At 36.5% G+C, this 20948-nt stretch overlaps 1 protein-coding gene across 2 annotated transcripts in view; it reads right to left on the minus strand.

Annotated features, from left to right (window-relative positions):
- LOC145673398 (uncharacterized) overlaps window positions 1-20948 on the minus strand; it is a 125171-nt gene that overhangs the window by 101016 nt on the left and 3207 nt on the right. Inside the window, exons 2-3 of one of the 2 annotated variants that reach the window (XM_081743060.1) lie at window positions 12954-13943; window positions 2933-3159 (exon numbers count right to left, since the gene is read on the minus strand). In XM_081743060.1, coding sequence (XP_081599186.1) covers window positions 2933-3159; window positions 12954-13932 — 1206 coding nt within the window. In that variant the 5' untranslated portion in view covers window positions 13933-13943. Of the gene's footprint in view, window positions 1-2932; window positions 3166-12953; window positions 13944-20948 lie in introns of both variants that reach the window. The other variant, XM_081743058.1, reaches the window with a different exon arrangement.

Raw genomic sequence — 20948 nt, forward strand, 5'->3', positions numbered from 1 at the left:
ATGATACTTGGTTTGGAATGTAAAGTTGAAATTTGTAAAATTTCTAGTAGTCCTTGTAGGAAGTTTGTCGACATCGGAAAAAAACAAACAGTCTATATATTATGAGCTTTTCATAATGATGATTTAGAAATTGAATTTAGTCGGAAAGTAACGAACGTGGTCCAGCTATGTTTGTCTTTTCGTAGATTTATTTATTTATTTATTTTTTTAATTTTTTTTTTAAATCAATATGCGAAGAGGAGGATAGGTTTAGATCCACAAAATCACATTTGAGAACACTAGGTTGTCTCCATGGTAACAGGACAGTGTTGTTGCATTTATATCTACACATTATTGTGAAAGTTTTTCTGTTGTCAGATGTTTTGATTTTTTGTGCTGATATCATCTCAGTGCATTGGTGTGAATATTGTTGTGTAATAGTTGTTATTTTCACGTTCAATGAAACGTTTGTATTCGTATTATTCAAATAGACCTAACATATAAATTTAACATGTGTGTGTGTGTGTGTTTATGAACACAATGACTGAAGTGCGTAAGAAGTGCAGAAAGGGAATGTCCTTGACAAGTCAGGCACGGGAATTTGTGTTAGGACGGGAACTTGGGACATATTTCGAAAAAGAACGATGCTTTATTGCCATTCAATAAAGTGACTGAAAGAGTAGCTCCAGCTTTAAACATCAGGCCTACAACTGAGAAAATAATAATAAAAAAGAAGTGTTCGAAAGACCAAGCTCAACCGACGGAAACTTTTATCTACCCCTGGGAAAAAAACGTAATAGACCATGTAGAGTCACAAATTTGGATGATTTTGACATAGATTCTATTCGGCGTCATATCTACGATTATTGTAAGAGGAAAGAATGCCCAACAAGAAAAAAAACTTCTGGAAGAAAAGTGGGATGTTCAAGCAAGGGAAAAGTAGTCTGAGAAAAATTTTGCACAACTTATGCTGGAAAAAAATTCCGGAAGAATTGCAGGGTCAATAAATGAGTTTGTTCCACATGCATGCTTCTTTTCCAGTCGAGAAAAGCAGTGGACTACCACGAGGAAATGACATTTGTCATGGTTTCAGGACTCTCTTCTCGCGAATATTCCTCCTCGCTCCACTATTGTTTTGAACAATGCATCGTTTCACAATACAAAGGTAAATAGAGCGCCTACCACGTCTACAAGGAAAGAAGTGTTGGTAAAATGACTTGAAGAAAATCGAATTCCTCGCTTTTGTTCTTCAATGAACGAAGCTAAATTACTCCAGCTTGTTCTAGGTTACAAAGACATGGTAGAAGGTTTTGAGATCGATGGGGTAGCCAAGATAATAGGACATAAAGCTTATCAGGTTGCTCCCGTATCATTGCCATTACAACCCACATGAGTTGATTTGGGCACAATTATGATTATGTTGCGGAAAACAACAAGACATTCACTATGCAAAGTGTTCGCGGTTTAATATTGGACGCGATTAAAGAAATTACTCCAGCAAAGTAAAAAAGAAGTCGTGGATCATACTTGGCAAATAATTTTGAACTCCAAGGAGGAGAAGGTTTACTTGAAAACTTGTAGAAGAAGAACTGGTGACATCGTTGCAAGACAGTGATAACGGCAGTGAAGACGCAACAGATGATGAAACTATGAGTGATAATTCAGAGACATACGGAAGATCTTATGTACAGGCTTTGATGGACTACTGCGAAGTAGGATCTCTACAGTAAACAGTATTAAACTGTACAATAGAAAAGCCATTCTCTAACGTAAGTAGTTTTCATTTATATATATATATATATATATATATATATATATATATACGAGGGAGGGGTGAAAAGTTCTCGGCCTGACCCAGAGATGGCACTCCAATTAGCAAAATTTTATTGTTCTTGCCATGGGCGCTTTTCAGTAGTTCGTATAACAAGTGTCAACTTGTTCTCTCAAGTAGTTTGTCTGCAGGCATTGTTGCAGTTAGACGTCTTGCGTGTTAGTTGTGAAAATGGATAAACTTGAATATCGTGAATATCGTGCGGTAATCAATTTTTTGGATGAATTAACCCTACGGAAATTCATCCGAAGTTGACAAAAGTTTACGAGGACTCTGCTCCTTCCATGTCAACCGTTAAAAAGTGGGCAGCTGAATTTAAACGTGGTCGTACATCCCTCGAAGATGACCCACGTGAAGGAAGGTCGAAAACCGCAAACACACCGAAAACAATCGAAAAAGTGCATGATATCGTGTTGGACGACAGGCCAGTGAGATAGCTGAGAATATGGGGATATCGGAGGAACGGGTGCGAAACATCTTGCACAAAGAACTAGGGATGCGAAAGCTCTGCGCAAGATTGGTGCCGCATTTGCTGACTGCCGACCAACAGCAAATGCGAAAACGATTTTCGCAGCAATCTTTGGACCGATCCGAAAGGGATCCGACCGATTTTGTGCGGCGATTTGTGACAGTGGATGAGACATGGGTTCACCACTTCACGCCAGAAATGAAAAAGCAGTCCAAGCAGTGGGTGGAAGCCGGTGGTACAGCGCCGAACTGGAATTATATTACAGAATGGTCTTGGTAATCAAAGGTTAAATAAAACATTTTCAGTTAAAGTGAAGTCCCAATTCAGGTTTTTTTAGTGGACATTCAGTTCCTTCCTCTTACGAATGGAATTAAAAGAAAGGAACAAACATACAGTCTCTTAATTCTTCTTCGCGGACTGTGTTTGTGGCCCATCACTGATCTAGACTATTCTTTCATTACTTTCCAGCAAACTCACTGGGATCTTTCCTGTATTTCGATGATGACCGCCAACGATACTACTGCCAAAATAATAACAAAAATATAGAAAGCTCGAAATATATTTAGTGACTGGGTAAAATTACTGCATTCTGTAATAATACGAAGTACAGCACGTATTATGTTAATTATACACTAGTAATGAAAATAACTAACCTGATGTGGTTTGATAACCCTTGCAATCTGCGGTGCAAGAAATATGTCTGGTTCGTTCGGAGGATGGCCAACATTCACCAACACTCTGCCTTGCTCATCAGGTACATTGTATAAATCATTCGTGTGCATACCAGAGTTACTGGGGTCCTCTTCAGCCTCACTCTCCTCTCCAGATGGTTCAGAGATAAGAATACAATCATCATCCTCATCGCTACTACTGATAGTAACTACATCTGAAACGGATAATCACCAGCATTGCATAAGAAAATTACAAGGATTCCTTACAGCAACAAAAAGAACAAATCAAAAAACAATAGTTCCTTATAGAAACTGGAATTTTAGCTTTACAAAATCAAGTATTATATTTAGTATTTACTGAGAATAAGTGTTATAGGAGTTTACAGACACGTAAAATTAAATTTACATCTGAGGTACAGTCCGCAGCAAAAAACCTGGAACATGCGCATGTAAGTTTATTATGAAACTACGCCTAACAGCGCAGGGAATCAACATAACGTCTAAATAGCACGAATCACGCCAGGAGAAACCTCGGCGTCCTCCCTTGCATACTTATTTTGGAACAAAAGACTTCGTTGTTTCACAATAAACTTACATGTTCATGTTGCAATTTTTTTTTTTTTTTTTCTGCGGACTGTATAACATCACTTGTTAACTAGATTCAAGGTACCTATCCACTTACCATTACAAATTTATATGTGGGATTTTAAAAATAAATGAGAATTATTAAATATTACACTTTCGTCTATTGTTAAGTACTAATAGTAATTATGAAGCGAAATCAGAAGTGATTTGAGGATACCTACAATGTTCATTTTGGAAGCCTTTAAAGAAGACAAAATAAACATAGCCATTTCAGTTATTATTATTATTAATCGTTTGCTACCTACTTTGTACAGTATCGATACATGTTATGGACTATTCTTAGTGACTCAAAATTATCGATTTTCATTATACCGATATAATTCTAATTGAATATGCACTAAGCCTAATATTTCCTTGTTACATAAAAATAAGAAGTAATTTTATTTGTATGGCTCCTTGCTTGTCATTATATCGGGTATTCTAAAAGTGGCACCCACAGACCACAGAGCATTATTCTACAAGTCAAAATAAAGCTATACATATACTTGTATACCTTTCAAGTTCTCGTCTGAAGACACAAATTGTACTATGTGACAATGTCCCAATATCGATTCTTTCCAGATGGCAGCTAAAGTCGATATTGATTGACACTAGCATCACTTATTAATGTAGCAATTGATTCAACTGCTTGTTATATTCGTAGAGTAATGCTAATAGCTCCAAGTTAATCTGTGACGTTGCCACATTGTGAAATTTGGATTCTCCATAACGGCTGAAGATGATCCCGGAGGGCATACCATCATATAACATTTTCGTTTTATTTTGGCCTGAATAAAATAGTGCTCTGTGGTCCGTGGGCGCCATTTTTAGAACACCCGACATTGTTGTCCTCATTATAGAACAAAAAGGTATGTCTGCCAGTAACGCTCATATCAAAACTTTAAAACATTTAATATGAAATCTTCCAGTTTTACGTCCCACTCTTATGCCGGCTAGGCTAAAGGAGACGGTGATAATGAGAAAGGAAGAAAGTAGGAGGAAACGGAAGAACCCCGAGGAAACCCATGCACACGGTGTTTGTCCACCACAAAGTTCACTTGGGCGGGAGCTGGGATTAAATCTGGAACCCCATGCACCAGAGGTAAACGCTCTACCAGAGGTGAGCCACCGCGGCCCCGCTTAAAACATTTAATAGTGAAACGTTGCATAAACGTCTAGGTGTAATTATTTATATATTCTTAATCTTCATAAGAAACGCAAGATGTCTTCGTCTTTCAGTCATGCTAATTTCCAATAGTTCGCAATCAGGCTAATAGTTGTCGCTACTGTGCAGGTAATTTGGAGACTACCCAAAAACTTAGAGAGAGAATATTAATGCGTTAAGCTGCTGTTGAACATCAATATCTTTTTCTATTGGTATATTACGCGTTATAAATAATACGTATGAAGCCTCCTTCAGTGGAAAGGAACCTCAGCGATTATTATTATTATTATTATTATTCGATTCCAGATCTTTCAAGTCTGACAAGAAACGAACATGAGCATGTCATCCGGACATCCGAATCAAACCTAGTCCATTCGATAAACGTAACAAAGATATGTTCATGCACAAAAAATTAGATACCATGGACAACGGAGTAAGTCCCTGGGGCCCATTAACCCTGTTAGTATAAAGAAAATCGTCGACTCGCGGTGAAATAGCAACTATATCAACACTGTTCATTGGAAAGTCACGGTTTATAGTTCATTGTTTTCAGCATGAAACAAGCTTTCCAGAGATGCTATGTATCGGGCTCCATAACGTACTTGAACAGGCAAAATTAGAAGGTCGGGAAAATTCCCTCGCATCAACTTTGGCCTCCTCTGGATTGGCCCCGGGTAAACACACACAATTCAAATTTATCTCGAAAAATACTTTTTTTTAAAAAAAAATATAACTTACATTTTTATGAAGCGAAAACACAGCATCACTAAACAAGAATTATCAAGAAAGGTGCAGGTGTTTTGGTGGTCATTTCTGTCTTCAGCTAAACGTAAAGCTCTGACAGGAGGGGACCCAAGTACAGAGATGCAACTTACCGGACACTTACTTCTTATAAATAAATAAATACAAAGTGTCTCTGCTCATTCATTTATTTATTTTGAAAACCAAATTTTACATGTTCAACGCAAATTAATATTCGGTGCTAAAATAGGTAGATATTTGAGATGCTCAGTAATACATATGCACATAGGCTATAGGCAATGTGCTGAATAGTGTTGCCGCCTTAAGAGTCTATCTGCATTAATTTAGACATCCTACGACACCTACTATTTTAAGTGTTTGAGAAATTTGATACCTGTTTGGATGTTGGATACTTTATTTCTGTCCCCAACTGGAATATTCTAGATCCTTCAAGAAGAATATGAAACTTTCAGAATATTTTAGAATGCTTTGGAACAGTTTCGAATTTTGCAGAATATTGTAGAACTGTATTCTACATTGCTTTTCCTTTCAAAACATTCTCGAACTATCTTGAATGGCTTATGCTATAAAAGCCGTCCTCTTGGTGCAGTGGGTTCAGATGGCTAGAGATGGGGAAGAATATGTCAGTACCGTGCATTCAACACTGATTTGCTAGTACAGTCTGTTGTGTAACATAATTAATTTTACTTGCGGCACTAAGTAATGTGTAGGTAATTCGATAATTGGGTTGAATCAGATTCAAAGAAGGTGTACTGAGTTAAATGGTTCAATCGTTACAGCGCTCTGTATTTGAAATAAAACTATGACCATTAGTTACAAATTCTAGCTATGTTCTGTTGGAAGGCAAAATCGTAGTGAGTTACACAAATAGCAAGTGAATTACAAGTGTGGAAACATTATCGCCAGAAAAACAAATCCTTCTTGTGCTAAGGATAGGTATATCTAAAAAATATGATCTGCAGACAATCTGTTGACATTACGATGCATTGTATTTAAGGAAGTATGAACTACTTCAGGGATCATGCTGCGACCCCACGAAATTACATAACGTTCCAGTTAAGCATTCTCTTCATACAATCACTTTACAGTACTGGAAAAAAGTAGCAGACAAGGCAAATGTTCATTTAATCTGTAGAGAAAATATATCGTGTAAGAAGTTAAATATGAACATTCTGCAAGCTGTTGAAATTTTATCTCAGAAATCAGAAGGAAGTGATCACTGAGGTGCTGAACGCTAAAGTAATGAAAGAAGAAACTAGAGCTCTATTTGAGAACTTTAGAAGGTTTACAAAAGTGACCACTGAAGCTGCATTCCGTACTAAAGACCTAAATATGGAAAACGTAAAGTACAGGAGCTTGCAGAAACTATAGCAGACAAGATATCCAGTTTTGAAGTTGAATTTGATGATAGCTCAAGCAACGATAATGACAAACGTGAGCATAATCTGGAACAGAAGTCTACAAATTTAGATTACTTGGTTTCTTTAATGAAGCAGAAGTTGCCCACAGTGAATAGACAACCAAATTCTCGCATTGCTCCCTCAATTGTCGGCCAGAAAGAAGGCTGCTAACGAATTTGATGTTTCAGAGTATATGGTTCAGCAGGCTTGAAAACTTATATTGAAACACGGAATCTGTGCAGTACCTCATCCCACACAAGGGAAGAAACTACCTATGTCAGTAATTAAAGATGGATTCAGCATATCCAGAAATATGTATAAACAGAAGAGGCTTCTGCTATGCAACTTACGTGAGCTTTACTGTTCCTTTAGGGAAAAGTATCCTCAATTCAAAACAGGGTTTTCAAAATTCTGTACTCTACGCCCAAAATGATATGTTTTGGCAGGAAATTTGGAAACTCATGCACTATGTGTCTGCGCCATCCATCAAAATGTCGAGCTGCTTCTTCATGCACTAGGTACGGTATCTACAGAGAATTTATTTCATTTCTTGCATGTGATGATGAGAATCCTGCCTGCACGCTCTGACAATGCGAACACTGTCCTTTACCAGATATCTCCCCAGTAAGCTGGATTGTAATCCAGATAATGTATTGAATATCACCGGTGGGTCAATACCGACAGAACAGAAGTGTCGATGATTTTATAAAAACAGTAGTGTCAAAGCTTGAACTCCTTGTACAACACGCATATATCACAAAACAACAGTCAAGTTTATTTAAAACGCCTGAAAGGAACAATCAGTGTTACAGCAGTTATTGTTTTGTTGGATTTTAGTGAAATCTATCCTTTGTTGTTCATAAAGAAGCACACGCATACGACTCAAGGCCGCTGTACAGGCCGGTTGTGATGTATTACAAAAGTCCAGATAATGATGCATTACAACAAGCAGTCACTGCTTTTTATTAGATGACCTAGATCACAATAGTTCAACGGTGTACAAAATTCAGTCAGAAATAACCACTTACATTAAAGAGTATTGTATACGCTCGCATAATGTCCGCACCCCAACTTCAGAGAAATTGTTTTGGGGAAAAAAAGTGACCCACGTAATCTCCGCACCCTAAAAATCACAGCTTGAAAATCAAAGTTACGTCTTGTGGTATTTCTAATACGGTATCAATCTTCGTACTTCTGGCACCAGACACTCTATTTAAAAATTCAGAACAAATTATACAAAATAATTCTGAATTATTTTATTTTGTGTAAAATATAATTTTAAACTAAATAAAATAACTTATATACTACCTACATATTCTTTATGTGTTTTGAGTCAATCCCTTAAATCCAACCTTAATAATAATTCCTAGAATAATAATTGAGTATCGGTAGTGTATGAGACATAATAATATCTATAATAAATACGTGCTTTTTTTCTTTCTTTTTTACAAAAGAGTTGTGTTGAGTTGATTTTGAGTTTAACGTCCCGTTCACCAGCGAGGCTATATGAAACGTGGACCTACTGATTAACGTGGAATCCAATCCACATGAACTCCCGCCGGGAATCGAACCCGGATCTCCCACGTCAAAGCCGCGTACGCGAACCGCTTAGCCACGAAGGAGCACTGTTTTTAAAAAAGAAAAAAGCACATTTTCGTATTTCTGGCACCAGACACTATTTAAAAGAGAAACTTTTCTTTACATTCTCGTGCAGGTGTCCGTGAGTCATAACGTCGGCACAAGAAATCCGGTCACCAAACAGAGATAAGAACGAAGTGCAGTCCAAACACGTTTTCTGCGTACCTGCATCTTGGATTTCGAGGAAATGCTAGCTTTAAAACGACATCCCTTTCCCCTCCTTCCATCCTCTAATGAATCGCGTATTTCAAGCTTTAGTTTTCACTCATTGTAACAGTGGCGATCGACTGTCTTGCTAGTAAGTGGCGTGGGTAGAATAAGTTATGGGGAAGTACAGCAGCTATACAGCGGCTATTAAATTAAAAGTCGTTGAATTTTCGCAAGAAAAGGAAAAAGATCTGCAAGAAGAGAATTTAAGGTGAATGAAAAATGCGTGCGCAACTGGTGCAAGCAAAGAGACGAACTGACAACAACAAACAAAAACCGTCGCGCGTTTCGTGGTGGAAAGTGCAAGTTTCCGAACATCGAGCAAAAATTGGTTTCATATGTCCGTGATATGCGTCCGCAGGGTTATTCGGTGACGCGGGAAGTGTGCCAAATAAAAGCTCTTGCTGCAGCACAAGAAGAAGAAATTCCTACTTCGCAATTCAGGGCAAGTGAAGGCTGGATGCGAAGAATGATGAAGAGGAATGGGTTTCCCTTTCGACGGCGTACAAGAATTTGTCAAAAAATGCCTAGCGATTACGAAACAAAGTTAATAAGACTTTCATCGCCTCCTAATCGCAAAGCACAAAGCTAATCAATATTTAGCCTCGCAAATTGCAAATGCCGATCAGACACCCGTTTACTTTCATGCTCCCGATAACTACACAATAAATGATCGTGGGGCGAAGTCTGTACCAAATCGCACGAGTGGATAAGAAAAGCAACGCGCTACTGTTATGTTAGCCATAACTGCAGATGGAAAAAAAAAAACCTCACCGTATGTGGTTTTCAAAAGAAAAACCATGCCGAAAGAAAAATTGCCACCTGGAATTGTAGTACGAATTCAAGAAAACGGGTGAATGGATGCCGCTTTAATTTAGGACTGGTTACAATGTGTGTGGTGTAAGCGAACTGGCTCACTATAACGGCTACGTTTTCTTGTTCTGGACAGCTTCAAAGGGCATCTCACAGAGGCAGTGAAGCAACATCTTATAACTTCGAGAACTGATCTTGCTGTAATTCCAGGAGGCCTAACATCAGTTCTTCAGCCCCTTGATGTTACCGTCAACAATCCATTTAAGATTGCATTCAGGCCCAGCTACCGTGATTGGATGCCGTCTGGTGGAGGAGGTACAAATGAACGTCTAAGAAGGGCGTCAATCTCAGAAGTTTGTACGTGGACTCCTGCTGCGTGGAAAAGCATATCCAGTGACCTCATTGTTAAAAGTTTTAAGGTAACTGGTATATCAAACGTATATGATGGATCGGAAGACGATCTCCTTTGGGAAGATAAAGTGAACGAAGCAAATGCCGATAATGGCTCGGACTTCACCGACAGTTCGTCAGATGACAAGCGAAAAACAGAAGGAACAAAAGTGCCGAAACTGCTTGTGTATTAACATTTGTTTCTTTCGAGTGGAAAAAACTGCTTACAAGTAAAAGTAATTTCAATATTTTTACATTTATGATTGTGTTGTGTTTCTGACTTTACATCAAGTGTGTGCTGGCGTGGTTGAAAATTATGTTCTTGGAGAAAATAAAGGTAAGATTTAAATAATTTGTTTATTGATTTTAAATGCCATAAATTTGTTTCAATTAGTGGTCCTCATTTGTTTTTCGTTTAATTATTTACCGATATTATGTATGAAGTTTAAAATGAAATTTACTTCGAAATAAATGTGACTGAAAATTGCGCGTTTTTTGAACGACCTGCATCATATCCGCACCTGCATTTTGACACTGCGATTTTAGTAAAAAAAAAGTACGGACATTACTCGAGAGTATACGGTAATTATCTTGTGTTGAACATATTTCAGCGATGGTTGTGCTACGCAATACAAAAACTGCAAAACTTCGTCAATTTATGCCATCACAAGAATGATTTCGGGGCTGACAGCTTCTTGGTCATTCTTTGCCACAAGTCACGGCAAGTCTTCTTGTGATAGAATCGGTGGCACAGTCAACTGACTTACTTCAAAAGCTAGCCTTAAACGACCATTATAAGATTAAACTACATACGTTGTTAAAGTGTTGCCTACAGCAGTGCACACATTGGTGGCATTATTTTCCATAAGACTGTAAACAGAGGCACAAAACACATTAGTTCAAACCTAATGCCACAATTTATGCAAGCAAAAACTATTCCGGGCAGGAGAGGTTTTCATAGTGTATTTCCACTATCCAACACGAAGTTGGATTGAAGAAAATAAGTCAGGATAGAAAGAATTCTTTAGTTTCAATTTTGAAACTGAAACCACATGTGCTGTCTGATAATGTTGTGTCTAAACTGTATACCTGCTGCTATGTTGCATGTGTCTCAGGAGAAAAGTGGTTCATTGGTAATACATGACATTAGCAGGTCAGAAGGAAATGCCGAGGTTAAATTAATTCACCCGCTTGATCCAAGTATTTCATTCTACTGGCCTTCAACTCAAGAGGATGTGTGCTAGATTCCTTTCTCATATTCATACTATTTTAGAAAAGGCATCAAGAGCTGGCTGTACATACCATTTTTTGACAGCAAATTTAAAAGTGTATGATACACAGTGGAAACTTCATCGGAAAAGCACCTCTTACTACAACTAATTCAACTAGCCGCAGAATCTGAAATTGTTTCTGAAGGTACTGTTCATTACATGAACGTATTAACACGGTAAAAATAGTGATACATTGCATATTATATATAATGAAATGAAATCAGAGTGGGAAAAAAATCATGATTTTTTTCAAAAAAATCATTTTTGTTGATTTTTTTTATTTAAATCGATTTTTTTTATTTAAATCAAATCTTTTTCTTCGTATAATACAAGTCGCGAACTGAAGAAAAAACATTAGGAATTAGTATTATATGTTAATTATGCCATTTAAGTGAAAGTATTGGGTTTTAATTTTGAATTAATTCCCAATCGTTAACCTATTTCAATCCTAAACAATGTTTCTTAAGCATTAAGTAAAAAGTACAGCAATGTATATCAACGTAACACTTTTCTTTTCACGAAAGTTCCTGATATTTGGCAATGCTGCGGTTCCGGAGGTTCAATGCCGCGTTCACAAAAGGTGTCCTGACTTCTATCCTTAGTCAACTGAATCCAGTTTCTATTTTGTATTCTTATTTCTGCGAGATCCATCTTCATATTGTCCTTCCATCTGCGCCTAGAGTCTTTCTAATGGTCGTTATCCGATTGGACTTCCAGTTAAAACTTTGAAAGCGTTCCTACTTTCTTCCATTCTCGCTACATGTCCTGACCACCTGAGCCTCCAAGATTTGATGACCCTAACAATATTTGGTGAACGGTATAAATTATGCAGTTCCTCATCATGAAATTTTCACCATTCCTCATTTCCGTTCCTTTTGGTTCCGAATATTCGTTTCAGGATTTTATTCTCAAATACTTTCAGCCTGCGTTCTTCCCTCAGCGTAAGCGACCATGTTTCACAACCATACAGCACAACAAGCATAATTATAGTTTTATATATTTTAAAGCTTCAAATTCCTCGACAGAATTCGCGACGATAAGAGATTTTGAACTGAATAATAACATGAATTCCCTGTTTTTAGTCGATATTTAATTTCTTCGTGAATACCGTTTTCTGATCGGTGCCTATTTTCATATTTTTGTGTCTAAACGTACGGGCTCTAGTTATGAAATACATTATAAAATATGTAGGTAGGTAAACCTATTCGGATAAAAGGTTTAGCGCCCAAACGGCCGCGTCCAAATGTCTGCGCCCAAACGTTATGGAACCCATTTCTCGCAGATAACATTTGTATTTTAAATTCAAAACCTCCACTCTCTCTCTCCCCCCCCCCCCCCCTTCCATTTTCAGTCAGCACACGTCAAGAGGAGCTTCTAACACGATACTGTCTAATTCCATCATCAGGCTCATAATTTGATTTTCACGTCCTCCACATTTCGGCAACTTGTTTTTCACATATGAACAAAAAGCAAGATTTAATGTTTTTCTTCATCTTTAATCAAATGAGAAGTTCTCAGATGTAAGTTACTTATACAGATAGGCATAAAAGGGACAATATACAGAAGGACAACTACATCAAATTAAATTTGTGTTATTGTGGTGTCTATATCAGACGAAAATACTTCAAGCTTTATCACAGAGAATTACTGACTACATTTTTAGTGCGAACTAGAATAGATATTTGATTGCTTAAGAGATAATTGCAAGAAACTAGAAACTAAAATTACCGTACCTTTTCTTTTAGCTTTCCCTGAACTTGCTATTCCGCCATCTGTTGACGAGTCTTTTTCACTGGATTTGCCATCTCTACTTGAAGAGGTATGTACATCAGAGTCCGATTCATCCTCCTCTTCTTCACTCTCTGAGTATTTCTCTGGAATTAACCTTGGTTTAGTCACAAACCCTATAGTTCTATTCCCAGGTCCTGTCACGGGCGTTCTGTTCAAGGTAGGCTTGCTAATACCAGTCTTTTTCACGGTTAACAATTCAACCACTTTTTTATTACCTTGCCCGGAGGCCAATTTCACTAATACTGTGGAAGGAATTCTCACCTGCGTTGCATTGCCGGAGGTACTAGCAACGGTAGTTCCTGAAGGTACACACTGGCGTAATAAGGAGTTCGACTGTAACAGCGATATTACTCTCGGTTTTTGTTTATTGAGCATAATTTGCTTTTGCACTTCGCGAATTATACGTTGCTGTTCTTGTACACGACGAAGACGTTCCAATTCTTGTCTCTGTGCCGCTAAAGTTTCTTCATCGAGCTGATTTTCGTTCATCACCTCTCGAATATTTCTTCTCATGTTAGATAATTTTCGCTGCATCGTTGGTTTACCACTATCAGACACACCGTCACTATCATCACTGTCCGACGACGAACCACCATCTTCCCCCGGCTTCAACTCCCTTTTCTTCTTCTTTTTCTGTGATCCCTGAGCACTGCCATCCTGCTTTCTCTTCTCCCGTCGCTCGCCATCACCTTCACCAGATTTATCTTCAGATAAACCCCCAGCTTCCGAACCAACATCGCTTTTGCCAACTTTCCCGCCAGCTTCCTCTGGTTTGTCCAGAGGCGGCTTCAAGAAGATTTCGAGGTCCATATTTTCAGGTACACTTTCGTCTCTCCTCGTCTCATCCTTCTCCCGTCTATCTTGCTTTGGTAACACACGTTCTATTGTTACATCACCAATCCTCGTAACAAATGGCTCCATGCTACAAAATTCTGAAAATAAAAATGTAAATTCAATGATAATACATATATTTTATGTTCTTGATAAATCAAGTTATAATTAGATTCATCAGCATAAATTAATAACAAATTAAGAAACATAAAAACTTTAATATTTTTTGTTATGTATTTTATTTATTTATTTAGCCACATATTTCAGCTCCGGACAATAATGAAACCATCAAGAGCTCTTACTAAGATATGGAAGATATTTCATACCGGAAATGTCTTACGTCTATAATATTGTGAGAATCCGAAATATATCAGTGGAAAACACATACTTAGAACATTAGCGAGTTCTCTTATTTCTTATTGAATTATCTCCCATGTGTCAAGCATTACCGGTAAATTATTCCTTAAGAAACACGAAACTCAGTGAGGTATGGTGGTCCCGTCCTCCCAATACGATTTATTGCAATTTGTGGTTGTAAACATTCAGCCGCATCTTGCAAACGATCTACAGAACTGACACTTCCATCTCTTGATCTAGTGAAAAAAGAATGTAAGGTTGCAACTCCATCAGGCAGATATATAAAAATTGTCTGCACACAGACAAAAGTAACTTTTTATTTTTCCTCGAAGCTCATGATCTAACGGTAACATTATTCAAGGGCAGAGCAAGTCAGCCTGTCTGGTCTCTCTCCTGATAACAAAGAAAATCTCTTAACTCTTTGTAATAGTGGCAATACTTGACGACTCCTTTTGTTTTTGTTTGAGACGGGGATGTACCCTCCGTAAATCCTCAGTTAGGCATTCCCTAAGACAGTGTTAGTTTCATTAGGTTTCAGGGTCATATTACGTTTATGCCCATGCAGCGCCTAAACTAGGCCTATTTACAATCTTTCTGAGCCGATCACTTCCACAAGTCTGCAACATACTCACATGATCTTGTGTACTGTGGAATTCTAAGATATGCAACTTACTTTTTAATTCATGTATCAATTACTTTACATGCTTGCTAACAGATGCTATAGGGTACAAATCTGTAATTGAATAACAAGCACTAACTTTGTATACATCAATAATGGTTATTTCTTCTTGTTTCGTTTCGGTCCTCTCTCGGGCCTTACCTTCTGTTGCTTTTTCTTTCCTTACGTATTCATTGCCGATATTTGATGAAAACAGAGTCATCTGAAAATCTTTTAAATTTTGTACTATCATTAGCAGATACTCACACATTCACTAATAGACAACTGTTCTTGAAAATTAATACTTTCTAATGCCACTAACAGAATACAGAAAACTATTTACAAATGTATGCTACTGATGAGCTGAGAAAACTAATTACAAATGTTTGAAGAAACATGTCCTTCCATCCCAACGACGCACACTTGAGTTTTGTTTACAAAATAAAAACACATTTCTCTTTTCCCAATTCCGCTTGTCGAACTGAAGACTGAAAATCTCTTCTTTCCTGTGTAATTTTCATTGTTGTTAGTAAAATATACACTGTTAATTTTGAACATTGAAATCTTAACCATACGTTTTAAAACTCTTTGTTAAATGACTTAATAACTATGTTGCGTATTTGAGTAGTCTGTGCTACGAAAATAAAAATCATCTGTTGCTCAACGACCTAATAAAGCATCGAGAAGAACAACTAGTCAGAATTTGTTATTTCTGTACTGTGCAAAAATTATTGTGAAATTAGTTGTAATGTAGATTTTTCTTTTTTCTAATTTAGCTATAACAGGGTGTCTACTAAATGTTCATTTTCAAATTCCAGGTTTTCTCAAGGTTTTCAAGGTTTATTTTCCCTTTTTTTCCAGGTCTATTCAGCAGAGTGACATTTATTGTAACACGTATAAGTTAATACAATTTTATATAGTTCTTAACAAAAACTGGTTATAATTAGGGAATGCATACGGCAAGTGATAGTTTCTTTAAGTGACAAGATGAAAAGAAAAAACTGACTGAAATGTAGATTCTTAAGACACAAACTTAATAGATCATGAAATTTAATTTTTTAAATTACCTTACTCTCATCATCGGGGACTAATTTTGCTCTTTTTGTAGTCACCGTTATTCACAACGACCATGCCAAACAAATAAAATCTTATTCAGTCTCTTCTTGTACCCTCAACATACTTTCCAAAAACATTCACCGCCTGCACTCTGCTCACGTCTGTCTGTCTTTCACAACTACGTCTCCACTGAATAAGTTATTATTGGCTTTTACTGTAGTATATAACTTCCTTGCATTTTACAAAAATATACTTATTCCATATCAACCCCAAAAACAATTTTAAAACTTCCAGGTTCCTCGTCCAATTCCAGGCTATTTCCAGGTTTTCCAGGTACAAAAGTAAATTCCAGGCTAATTCCAGGTTTTCAAGGTTTTCCAGGTCAGTAGACACCCTGTATAATGCCATCCCTTGAATCTTTTTATCATTCGGATAAAAGACCCGCTACTCAAACTAGATAAAGACAGTCTAGATCATGAAAGGGATGCCATTACACACGGAAATTAAAAGCAAACAAAAGCCGTTATTTTTTTTTCTTTTCTTTCATAACGAATTTCACAATATTTTCTCCACATTACAAAAATAAATTCTAGTTCTTTATTCTCCCCAAAGTCTTCGTGGGTCATGCACCAACATATGGCCTCTCTTTCGGAATACAGGCTGCTAAAAGAAGCAGATACTTAGCATTAAGTAATTTAACGAAGAATTCCAAAACGTTAAGGCTTCACTATTCAAAATTTCAGCGTATAATTTACTAGAAATTAACGAAAGTTACATAGGGAAATTCTTTTACTGGAAAAACTGAGTGTGGAAAGGTGAAAAAGTATTTTTATCTTGTACGTAGGACTCGCTATGCATCGTACAGATGGCAGAACATATTTAAAGCTAAAGCTCACCAGTAGCCGGATGACTGTGTTCTTCAAATATTTCAAGAAAGCCCTTTTCAAGAATGAGTGTGAAACGAAAGAAAATTAACAAGAGGTAGCGTTACTTACGAAGGTCTCAGAGACAGCCGAAATGAAATAAAAAATAATCATTATTGGATACAGCGTTAGCGTTTCCTATTTAATTAGTTTATATGCTGTTAGAGAATCATTATTATTATTTTACCAAGTGCTTATATCTCAGGCCGATATCCGATCGCGTAGCAAACAAGACAGAAGATCAATGTAAAAATATAGATTATTTGGAAATAAACGTCTTCCAAAACTCCGAACACAGACTATCAACGTAACTTTGAGCTGAACAAGTCCCAAAGGAAAATGAAATAATGCAGCCTTGATATCGTGTTCTCACATGCATACAGTATAATCTGCAAAAACATAACTTGTAAACTATCTTCCGCAAATGTATTGAGATATGACAATTTCAAGTGCTATATACCTGCTGTGAAAAGGCAAGCTTAAATTTTGATTACGCAGTTTTCACCGAAGTGAAGACTGGCTCCTCTGTTACAAATTGCCTGGCTAAGCATTCACTGAAATGAAAATTAAGCCTTCATGTGAATAGACTATTGCAATGCAAATTTTGATGAGATGTGAATAACTTTAAATGTTAAGTGTTTCATTTCTCAATGTTCTAGACAGCCCCAGTCACTATGAAAATGAAGGAATGAGTTCCTGTACTCAATCTGGCGTTCTCGATACGAAATCGCCGAAGAGCACATCGCTTCACCGAACGTATTCAGTAATTGAACTAAGTATTGATATCTAGCATGGAAGATGTTTAAAGAGTACGCAGATATACAATGAAATTTCACGATAACTTCATTGGTAGGTGAAATTTCTAGAAACCACTAAGTAAGACTACAAGAACTGATGTATGTCACATTTTGAAAACTAATTAATATAGATACACGGTTACGTCCGTCACTAGTAACCAGAAAGTTACGAGATCAAATCCCGCGACCTAAGTCCAACCAGAAGAATGCTGGAATAGCGAATGAGAACTCTTGGTTATAATTTCAGTGTTCCGTAAATTAATTTCATACGCGCATGATGTATTGGATGGATATAAAACATTACTTATCTCAAATGCTAATAAACACAAGAATAATTGTAACATATTTTCAGGACTTCTACCACTCTGTTTTTCTTCCAAATTACTCACCTAGTCATCCTCAGTTAATTTTACTTTATTTCTATTCTAACACTCCGACACTTATCCTTAAACATACAGAATCGTCCAAGTTTTTTTTCTTTCTTCCACAATATGATCTTCATATTGTTCTCTTGTATGTCAACAAAGGTAATTTACGAAATATTCCTGAATCACCATTGTTGAGACACAAAAGAACAATATGAAGACCGAGCTGTGAAAAAAGACTTGGGCGATTGGGTGTGTTTGAGTATGTCCAAGATGTTATACTCGAAATATTCCATACGTTCGTCAAGTAATTACAGCAACCTAGTAACGTTTGTCCAATACAACAGTGGAATAAAAATGGTATAAATTTTCATTTTATTCGAGTTGGAAGATTTTCCGGAATGAAATATTCCTGTATCATACGTTTATCAGTGAAGAGGAACAATAAACGCAGAGGAAGTGACGAAAGGAGTCTTGAATATGTGTATACTGATAGAAGAATATTAAGATATGATGTCTAATTGTCTTTTAATATACCGGTAGTCTGTAACGGTCTGCTCTTATTTCTTTCCACATGAACACTCTGAAGATAACTGTACACCATCCGCCATTGTGCTAACATACTTACCAGGAACATTTATTAAACGCAGAGAAAGACTCATTTTAATCTAACTGTTAAAGTATCTTTATGAGTTTCTAATATCACAATTACATTGAAATGCGTATCTACAGGGGGGGAGGGGGAAGAGAGATCAAAGATTTTCCATAATTTACTTTCTCCACGCGAAAAACGAGTATTTCCGCTAGCTAAATCAATAAATTAAAGAATGAAAGAATGGTCATATTCGTTCAGTCCTCCTTTTCGCACATTCACACTCGACATCATGTAGCTTCTGATTTCCCTCTCTTATGAGCACGGTTGGCTGTTTTAAACCAAGGTGGTTTAAACCAGCTGTTTTTTTTTTAAAAAAAAAAAAGCCAACTGATTTAAACCAAAAAACGAAAAATGTTCGTAAAAGTGTAACTATTCGTAAAATCTTGATGAACACACATTTGTGGGTTATCACGTTTCACTCCCATATACTACTCGTACTATATTCAGACCTAAATTCCACATTCATTACTCAAAGATTATATTACAAAAGCAACCTTTTTTTTATGTAACTTCATGGATGTTTCTTTTGTGATTTTTTTATAGTTTGTTATTATTGTTATGCAACCAAAGGGAAATTCTAAACATTGTTTCGTTTTAATAAAGTTTACTATTGATAAAATACATCGAAATGCCGTACTTTTTTGGAAGGGGGTCACACAAACCCCACGAGAGGCAATTATTGAAATCATAAGAATATTTGGTAACTATTTATGTATAAATGGGTCAGAGCCAAAGTGGACTCAAATAATTCGTATCTTTATTCATTTTTCTTACTGATATGCACATAAAGTCCTTATATTTCTTTAACTTGGACTAATAAAAGTCGTAGTGAACTGACTTGGCCTAAATCAGCTCTTCTGTACTCTGTAACACTTTAAAATTGTCCATATGTAATTCTGTATAGTGGTTTCACTTGTGCAATTGTTTATCTTTTTGTCCTTCTGAAATGACTGTTGACGATTATATTAACAAATATGTACAGATTAGTCCAATGTATTTTTATCAGGAATCCTTCGTGAGTGAGTCGGCAGACTATCGCATTTGTGGCCAATTAGTCCCGGTTTCAAATTCAAATGGAGGACAATTTCTCATGGGTGTAAGCCGAGAAGCGGTTTGGATTCCGTTTTAAGCTTATGTGACCCCTTCGAGCATAACCCTGTTGTTGCATACTAACACCAAGGCGAAATAAGCTTATTCCTGTCCATATGTGATATAAATACATAGATCAAATTATTTAAACAAAAAATCCTGGTTTAAAATTAAAAAAAAACCGCGTTTAAACCAAAAAAAAAACTTTTTTTTTCTTCAATAAAACCAACGGTTTTTGCCAACCCTGCTTATGAGTATAGTAACTTCCATCAATGAAAAACTACGAAAATACAATTAAAAATATTCAAGAGCACGTTACATTTGGAACAAGACTATATCTTCACAAAGAGCAACATAAAAAGATTCGGAAACCATTCACCATGGAAACCGGCTACTAATTTCTACCTAGGTGCAATGGGAGACAATATTTCTGGCCTATGTTGAGTTGAAAAAATGTAACAACCTTGTTCATTTCTGTTAATATTAGGTTAGTTTAGAGCTAATTACTTCCATCATTCTATTCATATTCCCATTATGTACGTTTCCGGTAAGTACCGGTACATATACGTAGTCTCTACAGCATTTTGCATTTCTCATTTCTACAACATAGACTTCAATTCAATTCTTAAATGAGACACAAATCAATTATGGTTCCCTTACTTTAACTCATTTCTCCTATACATAATCTTTTTTCTTTCTTTTTTTTTTTTTAACCTACTTTTGACTCCTTTCATCTAAATATAGTTTGTGTTTATTCACAACGTTTTACTATTATCTTCATTTATATAAATCTTTAATAAGAAAGAAAACTTTCATTCACACTGACGTATTTTTTGGAATGCCTCTGTTTACCCACAAAGTAACGAGGAAACTGCACAAGATACAACCATTAAGAAACGATGTTCAATAATCAGTTACAACTGTGAACGGTAAAGGAGCGAGTTCTTCTTACAATTTCATGTAACGTTAGAGCAGCGTTTCCCAACCTTTTTCAACTTGCGACACCGCACAGGTGTAACTTGAATTCTCGCGGCACACTCATAGATATTATTTGTAAATATAAAATACCGTGTTATTTTTTCTGTGATTATTGATCTCCTTCCCACAGAGAAGCAAGCTCTATCACGGGTCCCCCCCCCCCCGTGATAAATCATTATGCTTATTTTTTATTCTAATTTAAAAATAAAAAACAATTGCAATGAAATA

Source organism: Thermobia domestica, chromosome 16 (assembly GCF_964235325.1).
Source record: "Thermobia domestica chromosome 16, izTheDome1.hap1.1, whole genome shotgun sequence".
Lineage (NCBI taxonomy): Eukaryota > Metazoa > Arthropoda > Insecta > Zygentoma > Lepismatidae > Thermobia > Thermobia domestica.